Source organism: Lineus longissimus, chromosome 15, assembly GCF_910592395.1.
Source record: "Lineus longissimus chromosome 15, tnLinLong1.2, whole genome shotgun sequence".
NCBI classification, from domain to species: Eukaryota; Metazoa; Nemertea; class Pilidiophora; order Heteronemertea; family Lineidae; genus Lineus; species Lineus longissimus.
This window is the reverse complement of record NC_088322.1, coordinates 6285056-6297856: the sequence shown is the minus strand read 5'-3', so window position 1 is coordinate 6297856 and position 12801 is coordinate 6285056. Positions and strand designations below refer to the sequence as shown.

The window sequence follows — 12801 nt, the reverse complement described above, 5'->3', positions numbered from 1 at the left end:
CAAATTTGTCAACTAGTGGGCACAAACAGTATTTCATGATTTCTTGTTAGCATGAGTTACCAAATGTTCAATAATGTCACAATCCATGCACTCTGTGATGATTACACGGTGCTGTAGAGAATTTCCTATTGTTATCTGTCTATCAATAAATTAAATAACACGTTCGTGATAAGCAAGACACGGCACTAAAATCACCAGGCAGAATTGTACAATAGTTGCACTCTTAAACAGAACATTGTCATGAGTCGGTCGCTCTAGGACTAGCTGGGCATGTACTCAGACAAACCCAGAACGCTACCTGAACTGTGGCCGGTAAGATGTTTTATAAGTGAAGATTTTAGGTCACGTTGACTTTGGTATCCCAGAGCTGATTGATCTGAGGCTACACCGAGATCATCCGAATAGTTTCGTAAAGAAATTTTGAAAAATAATTCATTTTTCTGGTTTAAGATAGGGGGCAGTTTGACCGATGCCTTTCACATTGAAACACATTGATGCCAATTTCACTCGAAATCTAGGTGGTGATGACCTATTTTACTTTCCGTTTCTGAATAGCCCAGTCCAAGCAGAAAAACACATCAAAAGCTAAGACCCCAGCTAAGGCCTATAGCTCAAGGAGCACACTTTTGCATCTACATGTAATAGAAAATGAAAAGGCTGAAAATGGCAAATTTACACCATTGACCTCTGTGACCTTGAAAAGTAGGTCAAATCAAAAACATGTACGATATGTGATATATCCTTGCTAGGAGTACCTACCATAAAAATTTCATCAAAAACAAATCACTAATAAATGAGATATCACACTATCTATGTTTTTAGTTTTGGCCACCTGGGGGCCAAGTTAAGAATCAGACCAAACCGAAATTCAGTGTCAAAGGTCATCTGACCTAGGGGGTCATACATACAAAGGTTTGAGTCCACAGACCTAGCGGTTAAGAAACGTGCCACTGTTGTTGAAATAGGATACGACGGACAACAGACACTTCGCTATTGTATAGACTCACCGTACCGGTGAGCCAACGAGTGAGAGTATGAATGGTGGCATCACACCATCTTTATGTACCAATCTCTGGAGCGTGGTGCTTCCACAAATACTGTAAACCAGGTAAAATCTGGGGCCATTTTATTTCGCAGTTTTGTGAAATTTGTATTTTTGGCGTGCATTTGATTTAGCATTTGTGACAACCCATCAATTTTCATAATTAGATTTTCATCTTCGCGGCCATAAATTTATGCAATTTATGCAATCTTGACATGAAAAAAAAGAAAGGCTGTGAACATTTTCGGGTTTACCGTACATCAAAATACTACTAGTCACATGCCTTATATGAAGATCTTAAGGGATTTGGCTTATGCAATTTTAGGGTCAATCTTTCTGACGCAATAGGACCATAAATGCAGCCATTCGTGCATGTACCACTGTGCATCATGACAAACAGACCGCACCGACAGGTCATCATCATAAAATTTTAAAAGTGGCTCGGCCAAAGAGACTCACCAGGCGTTATGGATGGCTGTTTAGGCTGGATGGTTTCACTGGATGGCTTGCTAGATGCTTGGTCCCCTAGTCCTGGCGTCGGACTTTCTTCTTTTGGTTTTGCTTTGTTTTTCTTCTTCTTTTTATTGTTCAACTGAATAATAAACAGAACACACATGTACACAAATTATAATAACAGCTGTAAGATGATTAGTTGAACCTTCAATAGCAGACACTGCACTCGGGACACCCTTTCTATCAAGAACACTAATTTTGATCAAGAATTGTCTAGATGACTTAAAATTTAAAAAGGATATGAGAAGGTTCATTTTCACCGCCTGAAAAAATGTAAAAAGTAGGTCGTGCGAAATCCTGTTTAAGTTGCTCTTGATTAAGTCTGTATAAACTGCTCACCTTTGTCCCTGAGAAGTGCCACTCTCGGAGTGCTTCTTTAGCACCATCTGAAGGGAGAAGAACACACTGTTAGTTTACGCATCATCGATTGGGAAAAAGATTGCAACACTCACAAATATTTTTTTAACAAATAAGTGTGCATTCGATCGGATTTAACCCCAAAGATTAAAGTGAGATGAACCTGCATATCTTTGAAGAGAAGTAATACACCTAAATAAAGTCACTGGTTGCGTCATAAACATTATAAAGGAAGCTTATATTGTTACGGTATTCTGGAAGATAATTTCACATTTTTCAGGGAAACCGGCTAGGGCGATAATCGATAATTCGGTTTGGGTGAGAGCCCATCTCAGCTTTTGAAGGCCCATGTCAACCATTCACAGACACTTAGGCCTACTTTTATTTATTTGTGGTTTTATATAATTAAATCAAGTTCCATTTTCTAAAACCAGCAGTCAATCTAAGTGTGAATGTATAGTTATAGCAAGACATGTTTCACATCTGAGCTGGTGTATAGCAAAGCGTAAGTATCCATTATCAGTTGATACAGTGTACAATCATGTACACGTACATGTAGATTGGCATCGGAACATTTTGAAGGTAAGTTTATACATTGAACACTGTACTGTTCAAAACATGGCCAAATTAGGTTTGTTATTGTACACTAGCATACCCGTGGCGCGGGTTGTTTTAGGGTGTTGGCTTACTGTGGAGTCGGGGCAATTTGGGTGAAATGAAATGATATCTCTGGGGGTTGTGATGTTGTCTAAACTCCACCACTCTTCAAAGTGGTCTCGAGTTATTTTGACGAACTATTTCGCGAATGGTGAAGAGGCAATGGCGTGAAGTTACGAACTTAGTACAACAAATGCCGCGAGCATAGTGGGTGGCAGCACCAGACGGAGGAAGTAGTTTGCCCAGGCTTTTTTTTTTCGACACCCTCCGCACAGACTCCACTCATTCCGGAACACTCACTTACTTGTTAATCTGCAGTGGTTAGCCTGTTTTAATTGCAGTAAAGAAATGTTAATCGGGATTTTATATTATATTTTATATTTGCTCCGGGTATTCGTATAGGGAGCTGTGCGCTACTTTTTGTTATTATGTGATGTGTATCACGTGATGAATTCCCATACGGTACTTCGAAAACTAAGAGCGATTAACAACGTAGGTGAAAGAGTACAACCAAAATAAAGGGGGAAAATTGCGGAGATGGATGAATGTTTTAGACATATAGTGACCCCAATACTTTCCCGGTTTATTTTCGTATAATCCCACACTTTTGATTTAATAGATGGCCCCATATGAAAATTCAGACCTGCTGAAATGGCCCCTTATGTTAATGAGTATGCCCATATACAGAAAGAACAAAAAATGCTATTTCCCCGAGATCGATGCAAAGTTTACCCATTTAACGCGGCGAGGACAATCTCCATATCAACCACGACTTTCAGGAAAAGTTTCGAGGTCATCCGATCTGAACTGACGGAGGAGATGTGTGACAAACTATTTCAGCTCTACGTCCATTATAGTAGTGATGTAGGCGCAATTACAGCTGTGACAGATAATGGGCAAGGTTTTCATAGCAACAACCACCAATTTGTCTAGTTGAACATGCTGTCCTTTTACAAATCTTATTGGGCATGTGATGGCAGCTTGTCCAACTAACTGTCAATTCCATAATTCCATCTTTGAAAAAAATACTTGCCATGCCTTGCCTTTAGTCAAATTACTTTCATTGATCAGACAACTCACATGCAACACTTTAGCAAATTTAGACACGCGATTAATTATTTATCGCATGCAACAATTAATAGCGATGGTGTAAAATTGATCAAATGGATGACCTACAGGTGATCGGCATATTGACAAAACACACTGAGGGCAGGGTGTGTGTAGGAATCTGACATCGACAAAGCTTGTAGGCCACAAATCAGAAATCTTACCGTTGGCCAACCGGCCCAAGGGAAATCAGAACCAGGAGGTCAAATAAGGGATTGTTCTACCTCCATCAAATCAAATATTTTTAGACTAGAATATAGGAAAGGATGAGCTTATTGCTCGCTGTGTCTTATTCGTACAGAGAGATCAACTCGGTTTCAATGATTTTCAGACTGAAGCAAATGATTTCCCCTTCAGCCTGGTGCACACAGGCAACCAAATTGAGAGGAACTGATTGGCAACTACTGAAGTGTTTAAACAAGAGTATTTTGCAGACGCATTCAAACTAATAGGATATCAGCATTCCATTAGGAGGCATTGATTTTCACCTGGGTATGCTTCAAAATGACATGAAAACACAGACAAATTGATTGTCGTTGCTGCCTTATAGCCCCAACAATTGCTTGGAGTCGCTACAGAATTGGTCAAATCAGAATCGCCAACAATTTTACGACCCGTATGCACAAAGGAAAATGAACCTACCTTCTACATAAGCTTGGATGGCCGTTTCTACATTATAATCGTAATATTGTAAAACTAATATTATCTCATTGTTGCTCTTTCCGGGCATAACTTCTCGGACCGCCTGACATTTCTCTTTGACGCCATCTTGTTGTGGTTGAGCCATGACTGTCTTCGTTCTTGTATCAAACAAGGCTGAGTCGGAGCGATAATCTTAAAAGACAGGAACATGTATGGTTAGAAAAAGGGGACAATCTCTAATAATTGTGAAAGAAAGAGACAGATTTAGAGACAATCTGAAAGAAAGTTGTGAGTGAAGCCAAGGGGCATGGTTTAAAATGGGTGGCCTCGCCTTTCCTCATCTAGTCCCCAGCATTCTAGCTTGGCAGCTGAGCCGTAAATGCCGCGTTTCTTACCTTATCAAAAGCATCATCCCATAGCAGGATCACATCTAAAATGCCCCAACACAAAAACAGTGAGTATGTTTCCGCGTTGAAGCGATCTGAAGACCTGCTGTGAGAGGACAATCAAGATAATCTGGACTTGAATCGCCTGTCAAGAGCCAAAACAACAACCGCTGAAAGGATGAAGGCCTGCCAATGGTGACTACAAACACTTGTTGGTACCTGGGCACTGGTAACCTTATCCATGATTGAACACTCAGGAAGCAATTGTGTCCAAAATTATATATCCCTTGCAATATACATGACGGAAAACACTAATATCATGCATACTAAACAGCCTACTCCTCATTCAAAATCAATATTTTAAAACCAATTATTAGATGTTAACAGCAGATGTCGAGGTGCCTTTAGTGGTAGGACATTCTGAATACCTCCCCAGTCCAACATTAGGAATGGGGGTGGGAATAACAGTTTTGGCCCCCCTGGTGGCCTAGTTAAGAATCATGTGCCAAAGACCCTGAAGTGCCCGGCAAATAAGCAATTTTCATCACTGCAACGTGCAATTTTGATCGCATGCCACATAAATCTCCTGTACACCTGTAACCAATATCAAACCCAATGACTCCAGGTTTTACCAGTGATCTTTTCTTACTCATTGCAGCGATAATTGCCACAGGATGCAGTGACAAAAATTGCATGTCTGCAAGTGCTTCATTGGGGTCTAATCAAATCATACAAGTGCAGAAGCAGAAGACACAGATAAGTATGCAAAAGGATGCATAAACAGTCTTCAACCTCTGATATGTCCCCGTCCTTCCTAAAGTCAAGTTCTTTTTATTGAAGAAGCGGAAAGTGGGTCTTGAATAATAGGGCCGATCATAGAAGTAATTCCTTCCAGGCAGACGCCATATGCCAGCCAGGCATGCTGTGTCAAATGTCAGGCCTAGGAACAATGAATATAAGTTCTTAGTCATCTCTGTAATTGAGGATAATGATGCCACAATAACAATGAGGAATGAGAAGAGGCCTACTGGATGCTGTAGTAAGTCTGGCCTTTTTCTAGCCATTGTTTTAACCCATTTGGACAAGTTGCCACCTTTTTGGATGCTATTGGTTGAATTCCTGGTCCTTTTTCTGAGCTTGTATCTTGAGATTAGTGCCTACCACTGCTGTTCAGGCCTAAGATCAATGACAACAAGTTCAGCTTTAGAAAATTCATTTACATGATACATTTTTTATCTCAACAAACAGGGCAAAGACAAAGTTTGGACTAGATTTGGCTGGCAGCAAAGACTGACTGATGATTTACAAAGGGCTCTCTCGTCAGTTCTGTCGTGGTTGGAAACTTCTTGAAAGCAAATATCAATTTTTTGCCAGCATGTGCTTGCATCTGATTGCCGGATAGACCAATGAAAACAACTATTTCCTCTGAATGGTAAACACAATCCATCATTTGTGTGACTGATGATATGTAATATGCTTCACTAGCAGAAATTAGTTTGGACATGAGAAGATGGCATAAAACAGGAGAATTTCAGGTCCCTCTCTGCTGCCACCTGGTGGTTTTTCAGACACTTCCGGGTTCTTATCATCCAAACACCCCTATGTCAAATACCTTAACAAATTTTAAATGTCATCAAAAAAGTCAAGTTGACAAGATGTATGCTATAATTGACAAGGTCAATACACATACTTGAACTGAAACAAAGTTTAAAAGTCAACAGTTTTATCAGAATGACACCAGTTGTTCAAGAAGGCCTTTGTCTAAAAATGGATTCAATGAATCACTGCATGCAGACAGAGCTTTTTTCTTCAAAACTGGTGATAGAAGAAACACCCTGCATATTGCAAAGGTCAATGAAATCCCTGCCCCCCCCCCCCCCCCAACCCATCAGGCAATTCAAGAAAACTTTAACGCCCAGAAAATATTTTAGGGTCCAGATTTGACATTTTTAACCCCAAGACTTCACTTGAATGGATCTCATTTATTGCATCCCCTCGGCCCCCCCCCCCCCCCCCCCAAGACCATACGTTCCGCTTTTGTTCCTTTTTCAGATGGTCTATCTCCAAAACTTTCTGACAGGAATTTGCCTGTTTATTGTGTGTGTTGAAGCAGAAATCTATTACCGGTGGTCACTGCATTCACTTAATTCTTAATTGTCATGAATGTCATATGCTTAATTCTTGGGTCAACTTCCATAAACTTGTTAAAATATTAAAATCCCACAAAACCCAGATGCTGTCAAGTATCATAATCACTCTGAGCAAACAATGAATATAGATCGTTTTCGGACCCAAATCCTTCTTCCAGGTACATCATGAGGTACTGATTGGCTGAGAGATTTCAGTACGCCATGCATCAGCAACAGACTGTGGAATAAGCATAAAGCATTGCAGTGCCAAGGAAGAGACCTGGTAACTGCAGCTAGGTGACAGTTAACAGGATTTCACCACGTCCCTGCCAACTGAGCAACAATAATTCATTCTAAAACATACATGTTTCAGGCATCTGATGATGATTGGGCATCATATATTTGTTCGACAGATTTTTGCTGTCACATCAAAAATCATGAACTTCCGATTCGACTTGATTTCCGACATCAAATCCTAACTCTAGGAGGTGAGGGTTTTGTTTGATCCCTGCATAAGCTGTCGGCTGCATTAATGGAAATGCATTTAGAGTTTTACCAAGTTCCAAAAAGGAAGGAATAATCTGTCCACCATATGCATGACATCATATATGAAGATATTTTCTTCAAAGTGATGATGATATTGTCAACCACCAAATTTACACGCTGTTTTAGTAAATTTAAGAAAACAACTTTATTTACAAAACCTGTGTAAATAAAAGGCTAGGGAAAATTTGACAGTTTACAGTAAACCTCAAATCATGTATCTCTATTTCAAATGGACCTCATTAAGTTTCTTACCCAAGAACCTGACACCCTTATGCAATCACACCACAGTACCACGTTTTTAAAATCCAATGTTAGCTCCAAATGAATAATTCCGCTGCCTCATAACCATTAACACAATGAAATAAAATCTAAAAACTTTTCACTCCAGAAATTCCAAAATCCTAAAAGGCAAGAATACTCTGGATCACGACAGAAATGTCTGATATCTTGCAGCCAACTGTTTATAAAAACAATGCAAACCTAAAGAAAGACCTCAACTGTTTGAAAGCCTAGGCCAAAGTGCACCCACTATCACTTGGTATCAGGCCTATATGTGTGACACAAGAGTTGATAGTCCTAAACATGAGGGGGGCATCTCAGAGGTAACAAGCTCGACAGTGATGGTGCGAGCCATCACAAATTGTCCTCCACTGGATTTGGCCAAGTAACTACAGGCAATTGTAAAGGATGCGTTAATTACAAGTTGCTGTTATTGGCGGATACTATAATTGTGTACATATTGCTTATTGATCATGTTCATGCCGCAATAAGTGAAAAACTGAGAATGCCAGTGTCGTGACTAGTAGTCCGAGCGGTAAGAAAACTCAGTCACTTTCTTTACTTAACACCGGAATGGTTAAATAAGTTCCCTACTATAAGTCGAGTAGGAATTGTTCACTGAATCAACAAGAAATTACGACCAGTAACAATAAATCACAAGAGCTGTAGCACTGGGACATACAGCTCTTGGAGATAGAAGAGGGCAGTTCTGAGACATGCGACCTCAGAAAAAGTTCCAAAGAGTTGTAGCACTGGGACGTACAGCTCTAGGAGATAGAGGAGGGCAGTTCTGAGACATGCGTCCTCCAAAGAGATTCCAGAGTTGTAGCACTGGGACGTACACTACAGCTCTTGGAGATAGAAGAGGGCAGTTCTGAGACATGCGACCTCAGAAAAAGTTCCAAAGAGTTGTACGACTGGGACGTACAGCTCTAGGAGATAGAGGAGGGCAGTTCTGAGACATGCGTCCTCCAAAGAGATTCCAGAGTTGTAGCACTGGGACGTACACTACAGCTCTTGGAGATAGAAGAGGGCAGTTCTGAGACATGCGTCCTCCAAAGAGATTCCAGAGTTGTAGCACTGGGACGTACAGCTCTTGGAGATAGAAGAGGGCAGTTCTGAGACATGCGTCCTCCAAAGAGATTCCAGAGTTGTAGCACTGGGACGTACAGCTCTTGGAGATAGAAGAGGGCAGTTCTGAGACATGCGTCCTCCAAAGAGATTCCAGAGTTGTAGCACTGGGACGTACAGCTCTTGGAGATAGAAGAGGGCAGTTCTGAGACATGCGTCCTCCAAAGAGATTCCAGAGTTGTAGCACTGGGACATACAGCTCTTGGAGATAGAAGAGGGCAGTTCTGAGACATGCGTCCTCCAAAGAGATTCCAGAGTTGTAGCACTGGGACATACAGCTCTTGGAGATAGAAGAGGGCAGTTCTGAGACATGCGTCCTCCAAAGAGATTCCAGAGTTGTAGCACTGGGACATACAGCTCTTGGAGATAGAAGAGGGCAGTTCTGAGACATGCGTCCTCCAAAGAGATTCCAGAGTTGTAGCACTGGGACATACAGCTCTTGGAGATAAAAGAGGGCAGTTCTGAGACATGCATCCTCCAAAAAGATTCCAAAGAGTTGTAGCACTGTGACATACAGCTCTTGGTGATAGTTGAGGGCAGTTCTATGACATGCATCCTCAGAAGAGAAAGTGTTGAATTCAGCACTGAGACGTGAATTCAGGGTGAGTGTAGCACTGAGACAAACCAGGTCTGTCTGCTGCTGCCTTAAAGGGACCATAAGAAATATAATGCAAAGCTAAACCTTAAAATCCATAATCCCCACACCAGTTACGAAAAGGAAAACTTAGTGACTGTTGATGAGTGATGAGAAAATGATGAGGAGGAATGATACGGTAAGTCTGGGCCTTGAAATAAAGGCAAACATGGAAAATGGCAAATGTACTGTAAGTGTTATCAGAGAAGTTTCTGAGTCTGACTTATGATATTTGGGTTGCCTGTTTCAATAGTAAAAGACTGCTGCTTCTGATATTGGCCATTGGGAAATGGACAATTTCTACAGAGACAAATGACAGGGAATCTTCTCACTTGGGTGGTCTATGATAAGAAAACTACATGAGATCGGAGTATCCAGATTGTGAGATGATTTTCTATGACCTGAAAGTTGAGACTGCTCAGGCCGTAAAAAATCATTGAGTGCGATTGGAATGATGAGGATCAAACACGAGTACAGTTTTTTATTCATCGTCGTCACTTCACCACATGGCCTCATGAATTCCAACGTAATGATGTGATGAAACGGCCAAGGGCCATTGTGCTCACCGTATAGATATTTGGCGGTTAGGAATTAATCCTGGTTAAGATGCATGCTACATGTATGTAGGTCAAACCAAAGTCAGTATGACATGTGATGTATCGTTGCTTGGAGTACCTACCATAAAAGTATCATCGAAAACAAGTAACTAAATATCATTGAAAACAAGTCACTAATAAGCGTGATACTTTTTTAGTTTTGGCAAAGTAAAGTTTTGAGAATTGGATCAGACCGAAATTTGGTGTCAGAGGTTATCTGATTTAGGGTGTAATGTGTACTAAATTTCAAGTTCATAGCTTCAGGGGTTAAGAAGCATGCCATAGTTACCCTCAAATGGCCAATTTACGCCATTTGACCTCTGCGACCTTGAAAATTAGGTCAAATCAAAAACCCGTATGATATGCGATGTATCCTTGCTAGGAGTACCTGCCATAAAAAATTCAGCGAAAACGAGTCGCTTATAATATTTAAGCAAGATATGGCACTTTTTAGGTTTTAACTTTTGGCCCCCTGGTGGCCAAGTCGAGAATCAGATCAGATTGAAAGTCAGAGTCAGGGGTCACCTGACCTGGGGGACTATGTGTACCAAGTTTCAAGTTCATAGCCCTAGCGGTTAAGAAACATGCCACTGTTTTTGAAACAGGATACAGTTCAAGGGTCTAGAGTTTGAGAAATCGGGACATTTTATGTGCCCCTCATGGACTGCTGCTCTGGAAGTTTTCAATCGAAGTGCACGTCTGCTGCCAAGCAGAAACTGACACCACTTTTGGTCTACACCTTGAGTAATAGCTCAGCGTCAACACAAATGCACACCATGATATCACGAGTTTCAATTTGTCCCGTCAGCAAAACTGCTGTGAAAATCAACAGTAACGAATGTTAGGGAAGCGTCCCACTAGGCTGGTCTTATTTCTTTTGCGGAAGACCTGCACTTGTAGCTTGGTGGCACAATGCCAGTATATGTCTATCATACTATAAGCAGATGACATCATGAATAGCATCAACGGTTACAGATGTATGATTCGGAAACAAGATATTACAAAAAAATTACAACAAATGATGTAGTCTCACATGATCTACAAACGATTAAGATGTCATGGTGTTCACAAGAAAGAGGCAACAAATTCTAATAAGTTTTCATCACCGAAGCGCCACTTATGGACAAGAGCATTTGTGACTCGCTCTACCAAAACTAGGCGCTTGTCGCATCTGAACTTGACAGGTTGATACGGACTTGTTGTTCATTTCCCTATTGTAGACCATTGTGAAATGTGACCAAATCAGTTTGTAATAGATTTCACAAAAGGTCTACAATAGGGAAATGAACAACAAGTCCGTATCAACCTGTCGAGTTCAGATGCGACAAGCGCCTAGTTTTGGTAGAGCGAGTCACATATTATATGTTGAAAACCATTGAAACTGCCAAAAAGCACAATGGCAGTACATGATAATCATACCATGGTAAGATGAAATGAACACTGGTTATTGAGTTACCCAACGGAAATGAGATACTATAGACGACAAAATTCAAGACTGTCCACTGTCCTGGGAGTCGAATCGGAAGGGCAAACAAAACAAAATGTCCTGAGGACATTGTGCTCACCTGGGAATGATTTAGTGGTAGATGAAATGAAACATGGAGGTTAAATTGTTATAATAATAATGAGTCTTTTATATAGCGCAATTCCATGACACTATAGTTCTGGCTCAAAGCGCTTTGGGATATCATATTATTACCCCGGTCTCCACAGAAATCAATCAGGGGTTTCAAGGAGCAACCACAAGGCGCTCACTTGAACTCGACCAGTAGGGGAACTAAGCAGTGACTCGGCCGGGAGTCGAACCCACGACCTCCTGATCATGAGGCCGACTCTCTTCCACTGCGCTACCGCTGCCCCTGTTCATCTCACCAAACACTACGAGGGAGGATGGTGCTAAAATGTAAACTAAAGCCAGACCCCCTGCCTTGAGCAAAGGTTTCCATGAACTAACAACTCACCAAGTTTCAACTGAGTCTGTATCGTTACTAGGTAACAACTGTATTAAAACTAGGTGGTCTCCCAACAGGCTGGTAACAAACTGGCATGAGGCCTACAACATGGTTCTGAAGGCAAGTGACGATATTTAAAGTGATTCACTCGAGGCCACAGTAAGGCACCAACGCCTGGTATTGTACCCTCATGGCACGGCCTCTGATTACAATATTGAAGTATTGTGAGGGTTCAAGGTTCTCCAACCATTGCAATATATATCACAACACAATCACTGCATGACTTAATAATAATATGTATGAGGGACCATCCCCGAAGGACTGGGCAAGTTGGGGGACTGCAGAAATATAAGCTGCGCGTACACCACGAAATATTGGTGGACCAATTGCACGTACACCACCACATTGCCGCGACAAATTGGTTCGGCAATCCATTGCCGATATAAATTGCCGTCCAAATTCGCCCGGCTTGTTAAAAGCTCGGCTTTGTCGTGGTGTACGTGCTAATGGATAGGCAATTAGCTAGTTAGATGGTTTGGCGACAGGCGGCGCTTTCGAAAAGACGCTTTCCGCTTATTGTTTGCGCGCCATCTGTTGCCGGATTTTATAACTAGCTGCAGCGCTGGTGTACGCGCTTGGTGGATTTTCGATGGTGCAGCATTGGTTCGCGAACCAAGATTCGTGGTCCATTTTCAGGTGGTGTACGTGCGGCTATAGGTCTATGCAAAATTGTTTTCAGCCTATCACCGACGTGTTGTTTCAGATGACCCCAGGTTTAGTGTACATGTACATGTAGAATGGTGTCACTGTTTAAGTTCCAATACTTCTGA

At 41.4% G+C, this 12801-nt stretch overlaps 1 protein-coding gene across 1 annotated transcript in view; it reads right to left on the bottom strand.

Moving 5' to 3' along the window:
- Nucleotides 1-12801, bottom strand: part of LOC135499279 (SPATS2-like protein) — a 48856-nt gene that overhangs the window by 16734 nt on the left and 19321 nt on the right. The window contains exons 2-4 of the mRNA XM_064789954.1: nucleotides 4319-4510; nucleotides 1895-1941; nucleotides 1502-1634 (exon numbers count right to left, since the gene is read on the bottom strand). Coding sequence (XP_064646024.1) covers nucleotides 1502-1634; nucleotides 1895-1941; nucleotides 4319-4463 — 325 coding nt within the window. The 5' untranslated portion in view covers nucleotides 4464-4510. The remainder of the gene's footprint in view (nucleotides 1-1501; nucleotides 1635-1894; nucleotides 1942-4318; nucleotides 4511-12801) is intronic.